Source organism: Hippocampus zosterae, chromosome 7 (assembly GCF_025434085.1).
Source record: "Hippocampus zosterae strain Florida chromosome 7, ASM2543408v3, whole genome shotgun sequence".
NCBI lineage: Eukaryota > Metazoa > Chordata > Actinopteri > Syngnathiformes > Syngnathidae > Hippocampus > Hippocampus zosterae.
In genome coordinates, this window is record NC_067457.1 from 4,879,578 (window position 1) to 4,897,553 (window position 17,976).

The window sequence follows — 17,976 nt, forward strand, 5'->3', positions numbered from 1 at the left end:
AGGGAGAGAACATAAAATCGTGAGCCATGAAGCAGGGTGGATCAGGATGATGCCATAAACACACACACACACACACACACACACACACACACACACACACACACACACACACACACACATGTTCGTGCTGCATTCAGGAAGTCAAAAAGTGTGTCACTGCTCAGACATTCACCAACGCACCATTCCAGCGACCTCCCCCCCCACCTCGTCCATTCAGCGTTGCAGAAATGTCAATATTTTAGCAGTGAAATGCATTGAGTGAACGCGGCGACTCGTCAGTGCGGCATTTGAAATCTACAACGGCAGACTCTTCTTGTTAAAGGCTTGGCAGGGGCGTGTGTGCTCTCGGGGTCGCACGCGTGCACCTAATTAAGCGTCTCAGCTGGCGGCGTCTCACCTCTGCGAACGTGCACCCACGCTGAAGCCCATGTAACCCTCCTGCGGTAGCGAGTCGTCGCCCAGTTCCCGCAGGTCCTGGGGCGCTAGGTACTTGTCCGTGTCTCCTGTCATGGCGTCGTCGCCTGGGGTCCGCAAAAAAAAAAAAAAAACCACACACACGGGAGATGAGGACTTTTTTATGTGCAGGGATGACGCATAAAAGAAGCACATGCTCAAAGACCTGCAGAAGTCCAAATCGTCACGGCAACCAAACAGCAAACATCAGTCGGGGGGCATATTAAAAATCAAGACGTCAAAAGAGACGGTTAGAAGTGGACTTGTTGCTTTGCAAGCTCGTACTGATGAGCTTTGAAGAGCAGCCGGAAAGCGGAGAAGGCAACAAGTGCACGCAGGCCGGCGAAGGAGAATGAAGAGGGAGCGAGTGGGGGGGGCATTCCAGCAGGACACCCCTGCCCCCCCCTCTTCCCCCACCCTAAACTTTCACAGACCCCATCTGGTGACATTCCGAGCTTTTCTTTTAGGGTTCTACCATGACTCACCTCTGCCTTGCAAGCACTTCATTCAGCGCTTTTCTTCCCAACTTTTTTTTTTTTTGGCAGGGGGGGTCTCTTTCTGTGTCTCTCGATCACGCAAACAGATCCGCTTTCTCCCGCCTACACGCCCCTGCTCCAGGATAATCCAATCTGTGTGTGTGTGTGTGTGTGCGCTTGGTGTGTGCCGGACACAAATAGCAAGCAGGGTGTGACTCACACTGAAGTTGTCTAACTTGATTAATCCAGCGTCTGCCTGTAACCAACGAGTGTGTGCACGCATTTATTTACACATGCACTCAATTGTTTTACCCCTTTTGCTTGCCGATAAATAAGCACGCCAAAATGCTCGCGGCGGCTCTCTGTAATGAATGTTGAGACAGTCGCTGCATATTAAAAAAAGCAGCATGTGATCTGATGTCATCTTTTAAATGAAACATGATGGCTTGTTTAGACTTTGACTGTGTAAATGTATTAAAAAAAAATTGTTGGCAGGCCGACATCAACAGTTTACATAAGGAGGGCGCTGGACGTCTTGAATTAGAAGTGCAATGCTGTGTGTGTGTGTGTCTGTGTGTGTGTGTTCTTCCCTCCCGCTATGTAAGCTTGCGTGAGTGCCTACAGTTACACACGAGCCAAATTTAGACATGAAAAAGCACTCGCTTATTCGAGGTTAGTGCTTGCAATTAAACCTGGCGTTTTACTTTCATGACTTACACGAATAGCTGATGCCGATATTTCCACAATCCATCTCTGTTTGAACAGACACACAAACACACCATTTTAAGCTCTGCTTTGTCATTCGCCGGAGCGTCCTTGACCGTGACGTCAACTCATTAAATTGAGATAAAAGCCAAGACAACGGATCTTTTCACTCTGATATAAAAAAAAAAGTGGGGGGTTATGGGGGGTGGACCGTTGTTCGATTCCTTGTCCATCATTTTAGTTCACACCATCACACTTTACACACTTTCGGGGTAATCGGGGGTCCGCGCACGGATTAAACATCCATGTTTGCATTGACCGGATTGTGTAAAGTGACACGAACAATAGCTCGAGTGTGTGTGTCTGTGTGGAAACGCAAGCACCCGCTCCATGCAAATACCACGTGCACAGTACACACTGTATCCATGGCAACGGAAAGAAAAGGCTGACTCGCTACATTTTGCCACCCCGGAGAGGAGGGGTGAGATGGCTGAACAGCGAAGATCATAGAAGTACTGTCAAATATGAGCGTAAACCTCTTAAAATAAAATAAAAAGGTGTCGAATGAAAAATTTCCGCTATTTAAAATGGTTCCCGGGCGTCTTGATAAAAGCTTTCTGTCATTTCCACGAGAAAATACACGTGGGATAAAGAATTAGAGCACACTTAACATGAACTTGTCACACTCTGGTTGGAATCGCCGGTTACCACGACAACCACGGGTAGCGCGCAAAGGCGACTGGAGAACTATTTGCATCTAAACAATTCATGACGTATGCCCCCTTTAAATGAACCGTTCAACGGAAACGTGAGAAAACAGAGATGAGATTTAAAACAAGTCATAAAAAGGAGGAAAAAGTACCTTCGTCAACATCGGACAAATAGTCCTCTGTGATAATTTCGGGAGCATTGGCCTTACAGGCTGTGTGATGCGGATGGAGGCAAGCAAGTGTTAAAGAAGAAACATGGAAATGAAGTCAAGGAAAGAACTCATGGATCAAATGATGGTATAAAATGAAATAAAAGAAAGTACAAATGACCAGACCAGTCAGAGTTTGCTAAGCAATACAAAGCGCCCTACCGTCGTCATCCGACATGTCCAGCACCTCGTTCATGGTCTCGGGAACGTTCATCTTGTGCTTCTCCGTGACCGTCTGTGCAAAAAAAGATTCTCGACGTCAAGATGGGCACGACCATGTCAGTTAGCAACTTCAAACGTTGCTAACTGACATGTTAGCCGCTGGACAGTCGTGGAAATGGACACAGTCCCCATTTCATTTGTCCATATGCTTCAGCCGGCGTACCTGCGTGGTCAGGGTCTCCTCTGTGACCACCTTGAGCGTGTCCACTACAGAGATGTAACCCAGCCTCTTGGCGATGGACAGAGCGCTGTTTCCATTCTGCGTAGGAAGCAAAATTATATGACACGCCGAGTCCCTACTCAACGAAGAAAGTTTATTATCGGTTCCTTTGGCACACTGAAAATCTTCATGGGCTCACAATACCATCAAAAATAAAGCAAGAAAAAGAAATAACACAAAACTCACACACCAAAAAAACAAAATCTACTTTTTAAATAAAGAAATAAACACATTTATTAAAGAATGAATGAGTGAATTAAGACCGCGGTACCGTGGTGAGCTCATTGGGCGAGGCTCCGTGATGCAGCAGCAGATTGATGATGTGCGTGTGTCCCTGCTGGGCGGCCTGATGAAGAGCAGTGTAGCCGTTCTGCGGGACACCAAAAAAAAATAAAATAAATTTGTCGCACAGTGCGGTGGAAGAATATCATCAAATAAAAGTCGGATGAATGACCTTGGTTTTAGCGTTGACCTTGGCCTGGTTTTTCAGCAGGAAGTGGACCATCTTCACGTTGCCGTAGTGACAGGCCACGTGGAGAGGAGTGTAACCCAACTGAGGACCAAGAGAAAATTTTTTTTTTTGACATTGTCATTCAAATACAAATGATTTAAATCGTGATGCTAAAAAAATGATTGATCTCATTTGATTATTAATAAACTGAATGTGCATGCTTGTGTTTGCAGAGGGGGTCACCTTGGTCTCGGGGTCCATGGTGGCTCCGTGGTTGACCAAAACCTCAGCCACGTTGACTTTATCCTCCTGGGCAGCCAGATGGAGCGGGGTCAAGCCGTACTAAACATCAACGAATTAATCCGGTGAATGAATTCAAACTAAAAAACACCTTTTTTTTTCTTCTTCTTCTTCTTTTCTTTGTATGTTCTAAAAGTTGCACCTTATTGCCCGCGTTGACCGAAGCGTCTCGCGCCAGCAGCAGCGTCACGACGTCCACGTTGCCCTCCTGCGCGGCCAGATGCAGCGGGGTGATGCCCTGCCGCGTCACGCTGTTGGTGGATGCGCCGTATTCCAGCAGCGTGGTGGCGATCTCCAACTGGTTCTTCTTGGAGGCGATGTGCAGCGGCGTGTAGCCGTTCTGGACCGCAAGCGTACAATTTCAACATGAATTCTTTTTCAGCGTTTTTTTTTTTCCGCCCAGCGTTCATAGTTCAAAGTCCATCGTCTGTGACGTACACTGGTGGCGCTCACGATTTGGCTGCGAACAGAGAGGAGTTAGTTTTGTTCACTAGCTTAGCGGCTAATCTGGTCCGTGACAACAACAGGCAAATGCAAATTTGTTAATTAATTTAAATCTAATTTAAATAAAAAGGACGAGAAGTTGTTCGGAAAAAGGATGGATGGCATCCATCCAGTGAACGCTGGAAGTAGATAGAACAGTACCAAATGTGTTCTAAAGGGAATTTGGGATCCGTCTTTTTTTTTTCCAAATCTGGACCAAAATGTAACGATTTGCGATTTGAGCCGATCGCACCCATCCACAAACCGGCTTTTGTCATCCTCTCCAACTTTGCACTTGGCGAAACTAATGAAGAGAGGCTCTCACCTTGGCGGCTGCATGGGGTGAGGCTCCTTGCTTGAGCAACAATAGCGCCACCTTCTGGTTATCGTAGTGCGCAGCAACATGCAGTGGAGTTAGTCCACTCTGGACACAACAACAAACGTCCGGTGTTAGGTGGCGGTTAAAGCTCAATCGTGACTCCCTGGAGGGGGCAAAAGGTCGCGTCACCTTGCCAGCGGCGTCTGGCGCGGCGTTTTTTTGCAGCAACAGGTTGGCCACTTCCAACTTGCCGTACTTGGCCGCAACGTGCAGCGGCGTGAAGCCCTTCTGGAAACACGGAAGAGGAGCCAAATTGGTTACCTTATTTCATGACGTGAGGGAGTCCAAAATAAAATAAAACAAATATCTAAAATCAATACAATTGCATAATCGATCTAATTGAATTGCATGGGCGGCAATGAGCGTCGCATGCTTGCGATTGGTCACCTTGGTAGTGATCCCAAGAGTGGATCCCTGGTCCAGCAGCGTCGCCGCCACTTCTCGGTGACCCTCCCGCGCGGCCAGATGAAGAGGCGTGTACCCGGAACTGGTCGTGGTGTCGGGCGATGCCCCGTTGGCGAGCAGCTGTTGGACGATGTCCTGCTTGCCCAGACGACTGGAGATGTGCAGCGGCGTCTGCTCGTCCTGCTCGTATCAATTTTTTTTTTTTTTTTTTTAAACACGTCGATGGAGTCAAGTGATGCAAGATTGGGGAGACGTTACCTTGGCCTTGGCATCAACTCGCGCGCCATTCTGGACCAAATATCGCACCACATTGGATTGCCCCGCCCTTGCAGCCATGTGAAGTGCAGTCTCCCCTCTCTGGAAAACACACACACACACACACAAGAAAATTAAAAAAAAACACACACACACACACATACACACAAAGAGGCTTGGAGTGCAACTATGACCACTTTATTCAGATGCTAACTCTCCGCCTACATTTTCCAACTAGACACAAGGGTGGGGGAAATGAAGCGCTCCCATTTTTTTTTTTTTTGTGCACGCCCGAATGACGTCCCATAACACCGGTCGCCGCGGTAACCTGGCCACAGACACGGCGTGGGCGAGCAAATGCTTGAGGTTGATGAGCTAACTGTGCAGTACTTTATTCCTGCCTGTTCTGGTTGTTCACTAAAGCCCCCCCCCCCCCGTTTCCCCCCCCCCCCCCCCCCCCCCAATCCTGTCCTCCCCTCCTGGCACGACAACAGGAAATTTACGGCGGTAGCTTGCCTGGATTGGACGGAAACACGTGGAATTCATCTAATGAAGGGGTGTGTTTCAACACGCGTGCACTGCACGGTTTCTCACGGTGGAAATGTAACATTTCAAGCACTTTACAGCTGAGCCAGAAAAATGATTAAAAAATTTTCCTGAAGATCTTACTAAATGGAGAAAAGCAGAGTGCTAAACTTCTCAAGATGATTGCAGCTGGTCTGACTTGCTCCTGGCCATGGTGGAAGTTGAACAGCTGATTAGCTTGCTAAGGCTAACTGCCCAAACGTAAATATCCGGCAAAAAAGATCATCATTTGCAAAATATGAAATCTAAAATATTTTTTCTTCCTCACCACATTGCTGGTGTTGGGCGAGGCGCCGTGGTTGATGAGCTGGTGGACGATGTTTTCATGTCCCATGAACGCCGCGACGTGGATGGGAGTCAGGCCCGACTTGGGGTGGGGGTCCGGGGGGGGGGGGGGGGGCACACAAAATTGACATGACTTTAATCGGAAAAGTAATCTTTGCACTGCAAAAGTATTGGGGCACATTTGATTGACACAGGAAGTGAAAAAGTGAAGACAATTTAGAGTTCCTTCCTGTGTTCAGGTCTGAGGGTGGTTTAACGCTTAAAAAAAAAAAATAATAATAATAATAAAGTGCAACACACCAATTTGCTGATTGCGACATCAAATTTTCACACGAATAATACATTTTAAACGCAGTGTCTGTTCTTGTACACCACAACTCAAAGGCCACATTTACGGCCTCTCATATTGTCCCACGTAAAGAGCAACGGAAACCGTTCCCATAACTTTGCAAGCCTACAACTTGACCACAATGCCTCCGTTCCAAAGCTCCGGTTTGTTCATTCAGCGCTGCGACTTTCCCGCGACATACCTCAGTGACGGCCTGTATGGAAGCGCCGTGCTTCATCAGGAGCTCCATCACCTTGACTCGGTTCTTCTTGCAGGCGATGTGCAGCGGCGTGAAACCATTCTAGAAGCGGACGCGGGACAAAGGTGATTTCAAACAAGGATCCGGGAAGAGAACGGCTGCCGCTGGAACTTTGGATGGAAAAATCCACACTGGACTTTTTTTTTCTTCCCTCGACGAAGAGCGCTCGTGGAAAGAATTCACTCTGAATGAAAAGAGTTTGCGCTCTCGTTCAAGTTGCTCAATGCGATGACTTCACGCCACTCCCCCCGACCCCCTCTTTTCTTGACTCTGGACCCTGCCAGGCTCTTTAACCACACCCCGACATCTCCCGTTACACAACCAGCACAGCTGTCTCACTCTGGGACAGCAGCTGAGGACGCATTTCTGAGGGTAGCATTTGAGATAGGTTAAGGGAAGTCCACGAGAATGTAGGATGGGGTCAATTAATTGATTTTATTGATAACGATGACTTGTCAGGATAATTTTCATTCTGGATTCTTTTTTTTAGAGGCTTCTATTGCACAGCCTATTTACACTAACATGAAGGATAGTCAGAGGCAACACGATCAAAGTTATTAGTGTAGCAAGTAAGGTAAGAATAAGTAAATGGCGGACTTCCTGAAAAAAAAAAAAAAAAAAAAGAAGAATAATCTGCCTCCTCACCAGAGCCTTGGCATTGGGATTGGCCTTTTTATCCACGATGACCTTGGCCACCTTGTAGTGACCGCAGTGGGCGGCGACGTGAAGCGCCGTCAAGTAGTCGTTGGTCACGTCGTCCACCGGCGCGTCGTGGTGCAGCAGCAGCTGCACGCAGTTGAGGTGGTCGCCTTGCGTCGCCATGTGGAGCGGCGACAGACCGTTCTGGGCGGGCCGGCGCGGGACAAAAGATGTCAGAACGAAGGCTAACGGCAAGAGCGTTAAGCGGTGATGTGGCGTAACGTTACCTTGGTCTTGGAGAGAATGGGAGCCCCTCGAGTGAGCAACATCTCTACAACCTGCTCGTGGCCGCTGCGGGCTCCGCAGTGCAGTGGCGTCAGACCGTCCTGAAGCATTGAACGCACCGGTCAAGTCGACATATACAGGAGCGGCGGCGTTAGCATATGTTGTGCGCGCGGAACCTTTGTGCGTGCGTCTATCTTGGCTCCTCGCTCCACCAGGAGGCGCACCATGTTGCCGTTCCCGCGCTTGGAGGCCACGTGCAGTGGCGTGATGTCATTCTGAACGCAAAAAAAATTCATGTAAAATCCATTTATCCATTTTTTTCCCCCCCACACAACCAGGACCGATGATCTGTTAGCGATAGCGTTCGGTTTGTAACTTGCTCTCCAATCACGATGATAGCAATCGATTTCCATCCTTGCGTCACAAACTAACCCGCGCCTTGAAGTCGACGGCGGCGCCTCTGTTGAGCAGCAGCGTGGCCACGTTGATGTTGCCGTAGTGAGCGGCGATGTGGAGAGGCGTGAAGCCGCTCTGAGATGCGGAAAGACAAAACAAAAACGGAGAGCGTTCAAATGATGCGGCGAGTTTTTTTTTTTTTCGGAGGCAAAGCCGCAGCAACTCAGGAACGAGTGTCGTTGAACAGAATAAAGCGCATGGGCAAGCTGTCAAATGAATAGCATGCGGGATACAAGAACACCAGAGCGTGTTTTTTTAGTTGTTGCTAACAGCAGAAGATACGATAAGGGATTACATCATAAATAAATTCATGCGGGAGAGCAGGCATCGGACACAAACACTACATCTACATCAAAAACATCATCTTGAAATGTCACAGGAGGAAAAGAGGATTCTTTCAATTCAGAGACCTGAATTGCACTAGTCACGAAAACATAACTCCTCATGTTAACTTGCTAACCCCCGCACCTCCATTTTGTACACATAAATACAGTCTACGTGTATGAGCACACACACACACCAAATGTAAATGAGATGCGCACTAAAAGTGACACACACACACCAAATGTAAATGAGATGCTAAAAGTGAGTCAGCAAAACCTTTCATGCTAGCATTGAGCGTCCATGCTAGCAGCGCGAAAGCTTTGCAGTGAAACCATGGGGAAGAGGAAGAGGAGGAGAGAGGAAGAGCAGAGCAAAGAGAATATGTCTACCTCTGTTGTTCTATTCACCATCATCTAGAAAACAGAAGGTCAAAGAGGGACGGGGGGTGAGAAAGAATGTGGGGGCGGTTAGAGTACCACGACAACAGCGACAACATGGCGGCACCAAGCGGCGTGATGGGTCCATGAAATGACTTCCGAATGGGGGAAACCGGACGCACGACCGGACTCCTTCTCAACAGATGCGAAAATCAAACGCCCCCCCCCCCCCTGGCGAGACGGCGTCTTCCGTTGGCCTACCTTGGACTCCACGTCGGCGTTGTGGTCACTCTGCAGGAGGAGGGCGGCGGCCTTGGTGTCGTCCTTCCTGGCGGCGATGTGCAGCGCCGGCAGGCGTACCTTGCCCTTGGTGTCGTTCTCCAGGAGCAGTGACACCACCTGGTCGTGGCCCTGCTGCAGCGCCACCGCCAGCGGCGTGAAGCCGTCCTGCGCCAACAGCCGGAGAAACCATGGAGGAAACAAACATGGCCGGCTAGTGTATAAAATAGCCATTTCATTTCATCTCTTGACATGACATCCATTTGCAAGTCTACTTTTCTAATAACTATTCATCCATCCATCCATTTTCTGAACCGCTTAATCCTCACTAGGGTCGCGGGGGGTGCTGAGCCTATCCCAGCTGTCTTCGGGCAGTAGGCGGGGGACACCCTGAATCAGTTGCCAGCCAATCGCAGGGCACACAGAGACGAACAACCATTTGCACTCACACTCACACCTAGGGACAATTTAGAGTGTTCAATCAGCCTGCCATGCATATTTTTGGAATGTGGGAGGAAACCGGAGCACCCGGAGAAAACCCACGCAGGCCCGGGGAGAACATGCAAACTCCACACAGGGAGGCCGGAGCTGGAATCGAACCCGGTACCTCTGCACTGTGAAGCCCACGTGCTAACCACTGGACTACCGGGCCGCCCATAACTATTCATTCATTCATTCATCTTCCTGACCGCTTGATCCTCACTAGGGTCGCGGGTGGTGCTGGAGCCTATCCCAGCTGTCTTCGGGCAGTAGGCGGGGGACACCCTGAATCAGTTGTCAGCCAATCGCAGGCAAGAAACGAACAACCATTCGCACTCACACTCATACCTAGGGACAATTTAGAGTGTTCAATCAGCCTGCCACGCATGTCTTTGGAATGTGGGAGGAAACCGGAGCACCCGGAGAAAACCCACGCAGGCCTGGGGTGAACATGCAAACTCCACACAGGGAGGCCGGAGCTGGAATCGAACCCGAAACCTCTGCACTGTGAAGCCGACGTGCTAACCACTGGACTACCGGGCCGCCCTTCTAATAACTAGTCTTTCTTTATTTGAGTCATTTATTAATACGCATATTCGTTCAACGGTCACCTCTGTAGCGATGCTCTGACTGGAGCCGTGTTCCAGCAAGTAGCGCACCACGTCCAGGTGATTCTCCTGCGCCGCCATGTACAGGGGCGTGAAGCCGTTCTGGAAATAAATACCGTAACCGAAGGATGCGTTTATTGACAATGACATCAAAATGCGCGCTTCGAAAGCTCTCCGCGTCGATAACGAAACACCGCCGTGGCATATCCTCCTTATCATACACGCTCTCGAAACACACACTGTCACCTCTGGACATAGCTTACACCTGATAAGACAAGCGTGTGCGTGTGCACGTACGCGTGTGTGTGTGTGAAGATCAATTTTAATGCATTTAATAAGACATTAGGATGCTTTTAAATTGGTTTCTATTTTATTGTTATCTCCCCCAGTTTACCTGCGACTGCGCATTAATGTTGCCGTGGTGTGTGACCAACTCTTTCACCACTTCCATCTGGCCGGCCAGAGATGCAATGTGCAGTGCCGTGTTGCCTTTCTGTGCCGGGGGTGAGGGGGCGGGGGCAAAGCATTAGAACAATGTTTAGAAATGTGCATGTCCGGATGGCTAAGCGGCGTTTTTTTAATTGATGCGGTGAGAATGTGACACACCTTGGTGGCGGCATCCACGTTGGCGCCCTGCTGAAGGAGCTCGGCCACCACCTCCACGTGGCCCTCCTTGGATGCCAAGTGCAAAGCATTGAGGCCGTTCTGTGAACACGTGTGTACACACACACACACTCTTTTGAATTTTGCTGGTTTGTGACCGATCCGCACTTAACAATGAGCTGATTTCAACAAATAAAAAAAATAAAAATAAAAAAAATAATACTTTTTTTTTTTTAATTCAGGGCATTCAAATTGTGTTTTAAAAACTTACCTGATTACAAATGTTGATATCCACTCCAGTCTTCAAGTAGTCCAATGCCTTCTCTAAGTTGCCGGCGCGCGCTGCTCTGAGATAACAAGCATTCACGTCCGTCTGGGGGGAAAATAAAAAAAAATTATAATCACATACCAAAATATGAAAAAATGCTGACGGATTTGTATTGTTGGAAAAATGGTGCCAGGTATTGCTAGGGGGAAAAAAAAGTTCAAGTTAAAAAAAAAGGCTTTTTTTCCAAGAGAAGCAAGATTTTTTAAAAATTCAAATAAGACATTTTGCTTTGTGAAAAAAAAAATATTATTTTAAAGTCATATGACCTTGTCCTTTCTTTTATATATAACGGTAGCGCTAACTTCTTTTGTACAATTAAAGCTGATCAACACAAACGCTCAACAAGGTGACTCCGATACGAATACGACATGACCCGCTTGACCTTTTTACATGCCAACCAGAAGCCTTCCGATGAAACTTGAGATACGCCAAGAATGCAACCTTGGTTCTTTCGACAAACATTCCAGTGAGACACGTGCCGGCAAGGAAGCATCACAGACATGTTTACACTTCACAAATGTTAAACAAAAATTTTTTAAAAGACAACACCCCGACCTGCAAAAAATAAAATAAAATAAAATAAAATGAAACAGGAAGTCGCATTTGGGTCCGAGGTGACATTTTTAGTGTATATTTACAACGTGTTTCACATTCCGCCACGGAAACTTTGGTGTGCAAGTCCATCATGAGTGGACCCACAAAAAACTGACACCAAACTTGAATAGCAGGACAGATGAGCAACACCAAATTGTGAAAAATCCCCATTTACGTCATCGCCTGTGGGTTAAGCATGGCGGCCAAGTTGACAGTTTGTCTTTGTACCCTTCGCTAAAACTGCCTTCCAAGGTCAGCTGTTTACCTCCATGTGCGTCGGCATGCACCCAAAACACACATTCTCCTCATCATCACGATGGGGGATGGACGCAGGTTCAAGGCTGCAGCGAGGCAGCGCCGGCGCACCACTGCAGAGCACCATGACACCCCCCAACCCCCCTCCCTACCACACACACCTCACAAAACGACCCCAAAGAAGCATATAAATCCTCAACCACTATCAGGAGGGTCCATCTCCCGCTTCCACCCTAAGATGGGGGACTTACCGCGGGACAGTCAGCCGCCTCCTCCACGGCCATGTTGAGCCTCAGCCTGCGGCAGAGAGTGTGAAACCTGAGCGCCGGTTGCTACTAGCTAGCACTACCACTGACTGAGGAGCAAGAGAGAGGGAGAGAGCGCGGTCGAGAGAGATAGGGGCATTGTGTCAAAGCTAAAAATACCTGGCATGCAGTGAGAAAGTCCAGAACACGGACTTGGGGGGTTTAGATGGAAGAGTTCCGGCGCTAAGCTCAACGAGTGATGCAAAACAGTGCACGCGTGTCTGTATGTTTGTGATGCTTGCGGGTGCAGAGAAAGCGTGAATGACTTACAAATGTCATACAGCCGTTCGTTTTCAAGAACGATTAACCTCATGAGGGTCACAGAGGTTGACACTGGGAAAAATTCTGGGTACATATCGTTGCATATCGAGACAAACAGGCAACGAGACTCACATTGACAGCTATAGACAATCTAGGGTGTGCAGATTTTTTTTTTTTTTTGTCAAACGTTTTCAAGAAATCCTTTTTTTTAGGGAGTGGCTTCCATCGTTTCAAAATTGCATCCTGGCTGACGTCCGAGTAACTCTTGTGCCGACTATTTTTCAACAAGGAGACTAGCGACTTCGGTAATTGCTCACAAACTGACAAATGAGTGCAATTATTTGCACACTGTATTTCACAAAACAAAAACAGATGTTGTCAAGCTTGCTGAACATTCACCCGTTAACTCATTCGGTACCAGCCAATTCTGGACCAAATCTGAAAAGACGTTTAAAAACGTCTTTGGGAGTAAATGAGTTAAGAGAAAACATGATAAAAACGTTTTGACGGCACGTATGCGCTGCCAAGCGGCAAATAACATTTTTTTTGTTACATGGCACATAACTAAAACCAAATTATTTTTTTCCCCTTAGTAAAATTCCATCATATTCCATCTCCAAAACTTGACAGTGTGATCCATCCTAATTTTGAGAAACTTCCTTCTTAAAGCGACAGCCAAATGGTGTCCGGTATGACTCACCATATCTGGAGCAGACATCTGCTGCCTCCGCACGCTTCTTTGGATACTGCCACAACCAAAATCCCCCCCGCCAAAGACCACCTTGCCGTCGGGTATGCAAAGTGCCAGACGGCCCCATATAAAGGCCCCATCTCGTTTGGTTCAGGAGAAAAACGTGGCGCTTGGCTCACTCGACTCTCATAGTCCAAAATAGCGCAGACAGACACAACTAACCAACGGCGGCGGACGAGGCTTTGAGTGCAGAGAGATTAGCGGGATTTATAAGGTTCCTTCAGGTATTAAAGCAGCAAAACACTTTCTAGGAGACTAACGAGCGAACTTGGCATTCAACCATTACTCCGGTGCGGGCGTTAGCATTAGCATTGTTCTCGCAGGAATTAAAGAGGCTGGGATGTTAGCGTCGTGTTAAACCGCCACTCTTGTGAATCTTTGGGCGAATTTTTGCAGGGAAGGGAAAAGTCTCATGAAGCTGGCAAGTTCGTTTCGCCTTTAAACAAAAACGAGTTGGGTCCGACAATAAAATATATCAAACGTGTTCAATATTCATAGGCAAAAATCTTTGTGCAGAAAGCAGACCGCTTGAGTTAGGAGGCTAGCAAGTTAGCGCAGTTTATTTCATTGAAAACGACAAGCTGCAATTACAAGCAGGCTGTTCAATTAAGATTTTGGGATGGCATCAAACAACACACACACACACACACACACACACACACACACGCCTAATGAGTATTTTCTGATAATCATCATCAAAAGGGATTGGTTGCCATGGAAACAAATGTCCTCAAATTTGCTGCGGAAATGTTACAGAACTTTCTGGTGTTTTTAATTGGTGTCATAATAAATGCAGTGTGCGCGCTACTTCTTCAGAGGCAACTTCAAACGTTGTAGTGGCCAAAGAAACATCAATTCCAACTCGGACGGAAAACAAATTACACCATGTTCAGTGTACAAGACATTGATTTGAAATGCAAACATCGCTCCTGCTGTACACAGTGAGCAATAAAATGGATGTAATGCCGCTTTAATGTGATGAAATCATCATAGGTGGGAATAGGATCAAAACAGGCGTGTGTGTGTGTGTGTGTGTGTGCCCGCGCGTGTGTGTGTGTGTTTTGTCCCGCCTCTGACTGCTTGTAAAAAGCTGCGATCTGATTGGTCGGCTGGCTACTGCAGTCCCGGCTCTTCAGATTCAGATGGAGGAGGATAAAAATAACAAATAAAAAACACAGACACAAATGCATGGCGTCCATACAAACATACACCTCCTTTCTTTTGCACATCCAACAGCAAACAACCCTCCAGCGTGTGTCTGAGTGGTTCATGTCCATGACGCTTCGCTGCATTCCCAGCGGGCGGCCATGTTTACCAGTCCAGACACCGGCGTCAGCCCCTCCCACCTCCAATAAGGAAACACTCATAGAACTATGATAGCAAAGAGGGAGGGGGGTTAGCATCCGCTGCCGCGGTGGCGGCGTGGGTTAAAATCCGAAGAAGAGCAGTCCGTCATGAATAAATAAACACAAGTAGCACACTGACTTGACAGGAATGTGTGCGGTGCACGAAGCCAGCGAACATGGAAACACAACACTCCAACAATGCTAAATAGGACAACAAAAAGGGACACGAAATAGGCCGGGTCGATAAATCAAGTTCTTTTTGTCAACATAATTTTATTTAGTAGCTTCAATCTGCTCAATCAGAGTTTTGAACCTGAAATTGGAACAATTCATTAACTTCTGCATCCTGCTCTGACTCCCATCGCTTCTCCCGCCATGTGCCTCCTTTTTCTAATGGAAGCGTTCCATAATTCATGCCGCTGCTCCTGAAGAGACCGTCGGCTTGCGGAGGATCACGCAGCTTTGCTCGCATCAACGCAAAAAAAACATGCAAAAGATGACGCAACGATGCTGGAAGAGGTTTCTGGCGACAAGGCTACTGTGCTGTCGCAGGAACACTGCTTGCTTATTTCTTTTCTCAATTTTTTAGCGTTAGCTATTGAAAGAAAAAAAAAAATCAAATAAAATTCAGTATCATTTCATTTTAAGTCATGGTCAAGTTTTAAAAATGTGTCATTTTGGAAAATATTTTTCATGAAAATAATGGTGACAAAACCGCAGTGCAACAGATAAGCAGCATGCAAAACCAAAAACAACAACCAAAAAATACAGTAAATGAGCCATGGGGGGGAGACGGTGAGGATCATTTTTTTCCAGCACAGTGCCAAGAAGCAAAACATCTTGCTAGCATTTCCCTCGTGTCAATAACAACAACAAAAAGTTGTTTGCGCACACAAATATAGAAAGAGAAGAATAAGCAAACACGCCTTCGCACTAGCATTTTCCTTGCACGAGACCAAAAAGAATGGCCTAAGAAAAACAAAAAGGTGGGAAATGAAGGGTTGCGCCACACACACACACACACACACACTCGAAAACAACAAATCAATTGAAATGTTGATGCTCGAGCAAATGATCATGTCTGATCTGTCCATCCAACTGTGTTGTGCGTGCGCACCGGCTGGAAAAACTCGCACCGACGAGACGCGCGGCGAACCGCAGGGCGTGACTGCTGACAGCTAAAAACACACCAGTCTTGTGCGCAGACACACTTTTGGCATCCAAAGTCCATCACCGAGGGATGACGGAAAGCAATCAGATGGAGAGGCAAATATGCCGGAACCGCATCTGCTCTTTGCATTTCTCTGATTTGCTGAATTAGCAACAAGACCAGAAGCTAAATATTAATAGCAGCCAACTGCCTAAAATACCACCCTGTCCTTTTTCCCCCTCATCCATCCTTTTAAGTCTCCCAAAGGACCGAGCACAACGCGCGCCCGCCTCCATCTTCCTCCCTTTTCTACCTTTTTCTTCACGTCGCCTCGCGTCCGCTTCCTGGCCCGCTTGCGCTCCTTCTCCCGCTCTTCCTCGGCCGCCACGAGGTTCTCGTCCGCCTTCTTCTTCAGCTGCGAGGCGGCATGCGCCATGCCGTCTGCCGCATAATCCGCACAGGTGGGCGACAACGGAGGTGCGCCGGGGTGGGGATGGAGCGTCACCTCCCGCTCCTGATGATCTCCCCCTCCTTTTTTTTTTTTTTTGCGTCGGAGGTGGATGTCACATCACCTCCTGGTCGTCAATTAGCTTTTGCGCTCGAGGCCGGGATGTTCCCCTGGAGATCCTGCTCAAATACGTCCTTCATTCCACTCCTTTAGATATCAAATAAATAATAAAAATCATCTCCTGGTGGCATGGTCCTCTTGTAAAAACATCCCAAGTGGAGGTCCACACATCCGCAGAGAAGCTCAGGGAGCATCCCGCGCTGAACGGGAGCCGGCGTGCAGACTGGTTCTCGGCGCCCCCCCCCACCCCGGAAGCACCCGAACGCGACACGAGCCATCCGCTCCGCCGCGTCTCGATGGGACGTATGAGCGGGATGGGAACGGAGGGGAGAAAGGAGGGGAGAGGCTTGGGGGTTGGGGATGTTGAAGGGAGGAGGGGGGTGGGGGGGGGTCAAGAAGAACCTCTGCTTGGTAACATCTGACACTTCATGAGTGGGAATACAGTACAATAGGGGATATATTTCTGGCGGTTACAAAATGTCTTGTACCTCCCTCAAGGTCAAATTGGAGAAGAAGCGCTTCAATTACAAGCCTCCGCTGCACTGCACAATAAGACTGAGATATAGCCCTGAAATAAAATCCCCCCCAACCCCCCAAATGCAATTTTCATAGATTTTGTTTTCCCCCCTTCACCTATAGAAAAAGCAAATCACAATCTCAAATCCTGGTCGTCTTGCCTCATAAAAACCAGTCACTGCTCAGCCAGCCCCCCCTCTACTGCGAGGTGACGGGGGTCTTAAAATTGAGTCCGATCACAAATTGAGTACTGAAAAAGATTTTAACTAATCCAGCAACTTTTTCCAAAAAGCAGATCAGTGAATATGGTGCATGCAGTTGATACATCAACTAAGAGTAATGTAGCAGAGCCTGTTACAAAGCAAAATGCAAATCTGCTCACTTCGCCCCCCCCCCCCACCCCCAAACTCTGGGGTCAGTGCAGAGTACGGATCTTGCCACTGCAACAACTAGGAGTGGTGCTAGGGGAGTAGTCGCACCCAAATCTCAAACTGCAAGTGCAATTTGCGCAATCAAAGCATACACAACCCGCCACAGAGACAGCCTAGATTGTGATTGCATTTTCTTTCACAGAGGCAGCACTTCATCCACTTGAGTTAGTGTGGGTGCATGCATGTGGCCCATGCAGCGGACACTTCGACCAAACCCAAATGCTTTGTGGAATGGACAGTCCGGCCAACCAAAAGACAATAACAAACTGTAGGCTTCAATGTTCTAAATGTTTGTATTTTGTCACGGCTACAAGGAGGAGAATGAACATAAATCTTATCGTGTTGTTTTCGATATAAGCTTTGTCATGTTGGAGAGAAAAAAAATGTATATCGCTAGCCTTGTTGCAGACAAAAAAAAGGTTGGTTGTAATGGACTTTCTGACCACTTGAGGGCGCCATTGCACTCCAAACGAAAAGGAGCTCCAGCTTGGTTTCCCTTGCTGTGTTGAATCGACCCTGCCAAGCTATCCAACTGATTTTACTTTGGAAAACGAATTGTTTTTGAAAGCAAATAATGCTTATTAAGGTCTTGATCCAAATTAATGATTGTTAAAACCTGGCAGAGGTCTGCGTTGTTTTATAGTAGCTGACAAATCCTCAAAAGTATCTATTCTGCCAGCATCTAGTCGCAGAGT

The 17,976-nt window shown here is 47.6% G+C and overlaps 1 protein-coding gene across 45 annotated transcripts in view; it reads right to left on the minus strand.

Moving 5' to 3' along the window:
- Positions 1-17,976, minus strand: part of LOC127604443 (ankyrin-3-like) — a 51,970-nt gene that overhangs the window by 24,961 nt on the left and 9,033 nt on the right. For 14 of the 45 annotated variants that reach the window (XM_052071483.1, XM_052071493.1, XM_052071478.1 and 11 more), the window contains exons 1-26: positions 16,080-16,654; positions 11,048-11,149; positions 10,780-10,878; positions 10,568-10,666; positions 10,177-10,275; positions 9,068-9,253; positions 8,819-8,842; positions 8,082-8,180; positions 7,826-7,924; positions 7,652-7,750; positions 7,371-7,568; positions 6,669-6,767; positions 6,122-6,220; positions 5,272-5,370; positions 4,996-5,193; positions 4,738-4,836; positions 4,555-4,653; positions 3,889-4,086; positions 3,690-3,788; positions 3,450-3,548; positions 3,267-3,365; positions 2,939-3,034; positions 2,716-2,788; positions 2,497-2,556; positions 1,647-1,682; positions 398-521 (exon numbers count right to left, since the gene is read on the minus strand). In XM_052071483.1, coding sequence (XP_051927443.1) covers positions 398-521; positions 1,647-1,682; positions 2,497-2,556; positions 2,716-2,788; positions 2,939-3,034; positions 3,267-3,365; positions 3,450-3,548; positions 3,690-3,788; positions 3,889-4,086; positions 4,555-4,653; positions 4,738-4,836; positions 4,996-5,193; positions 5,272-5,370; positions 6,122-6,220; positions 6,669-6,767; positions 7,371-7,568; positions 7,652-7,750; positions 7,826-7,924; positions 8,082-8,180; positions 8,819-8,842; positions 9,068-9,253; positions 10,177-10,275; positions 10,568-10,666; positions 10,780-10,878; positions 11,048-11,149; positions 16,080-16,202 — 2,804 coding nt within the window. In that variant the 5' untranslated portion in view covers positions 16,203-16,654. Of the gene's footprint in view, positions 1-397; positions 522-619; positions 809-1,646; positions 1,683-2,496; positions 2,557-2,715; positions 2,789-2,938; positions 3,035-3,266; positions 3,366-3,449; positions 3,549-3,689; positions 3,789-3,888; positions 4,087-4,554; positions 4,654-4,737; positions 4,837-4,995; positions 5,194-5,271; positions 5,371-6,121; positions 6,221-6,668; positions 6,768-7,370; positions 7,569-7,651; positions 7,751-7,825; positions 7,925-8,081; positions 8,181-8,818; positions 8,843-9,067; positions 9,254-10,176; positions 10,276-10,567; positions 10,667-10,779; positions 10,879-11,047; positions 11,150-12,204; positions 12,320-13,219; positions 13,580-16,079; positions 16,657-17,976 lie in introns of those variants that run through there. The other 31 variants (XM_052071510.1, XM_052071507.1, XM_052071509.1 and 28 more) reach the window with 16 other exon arrangements.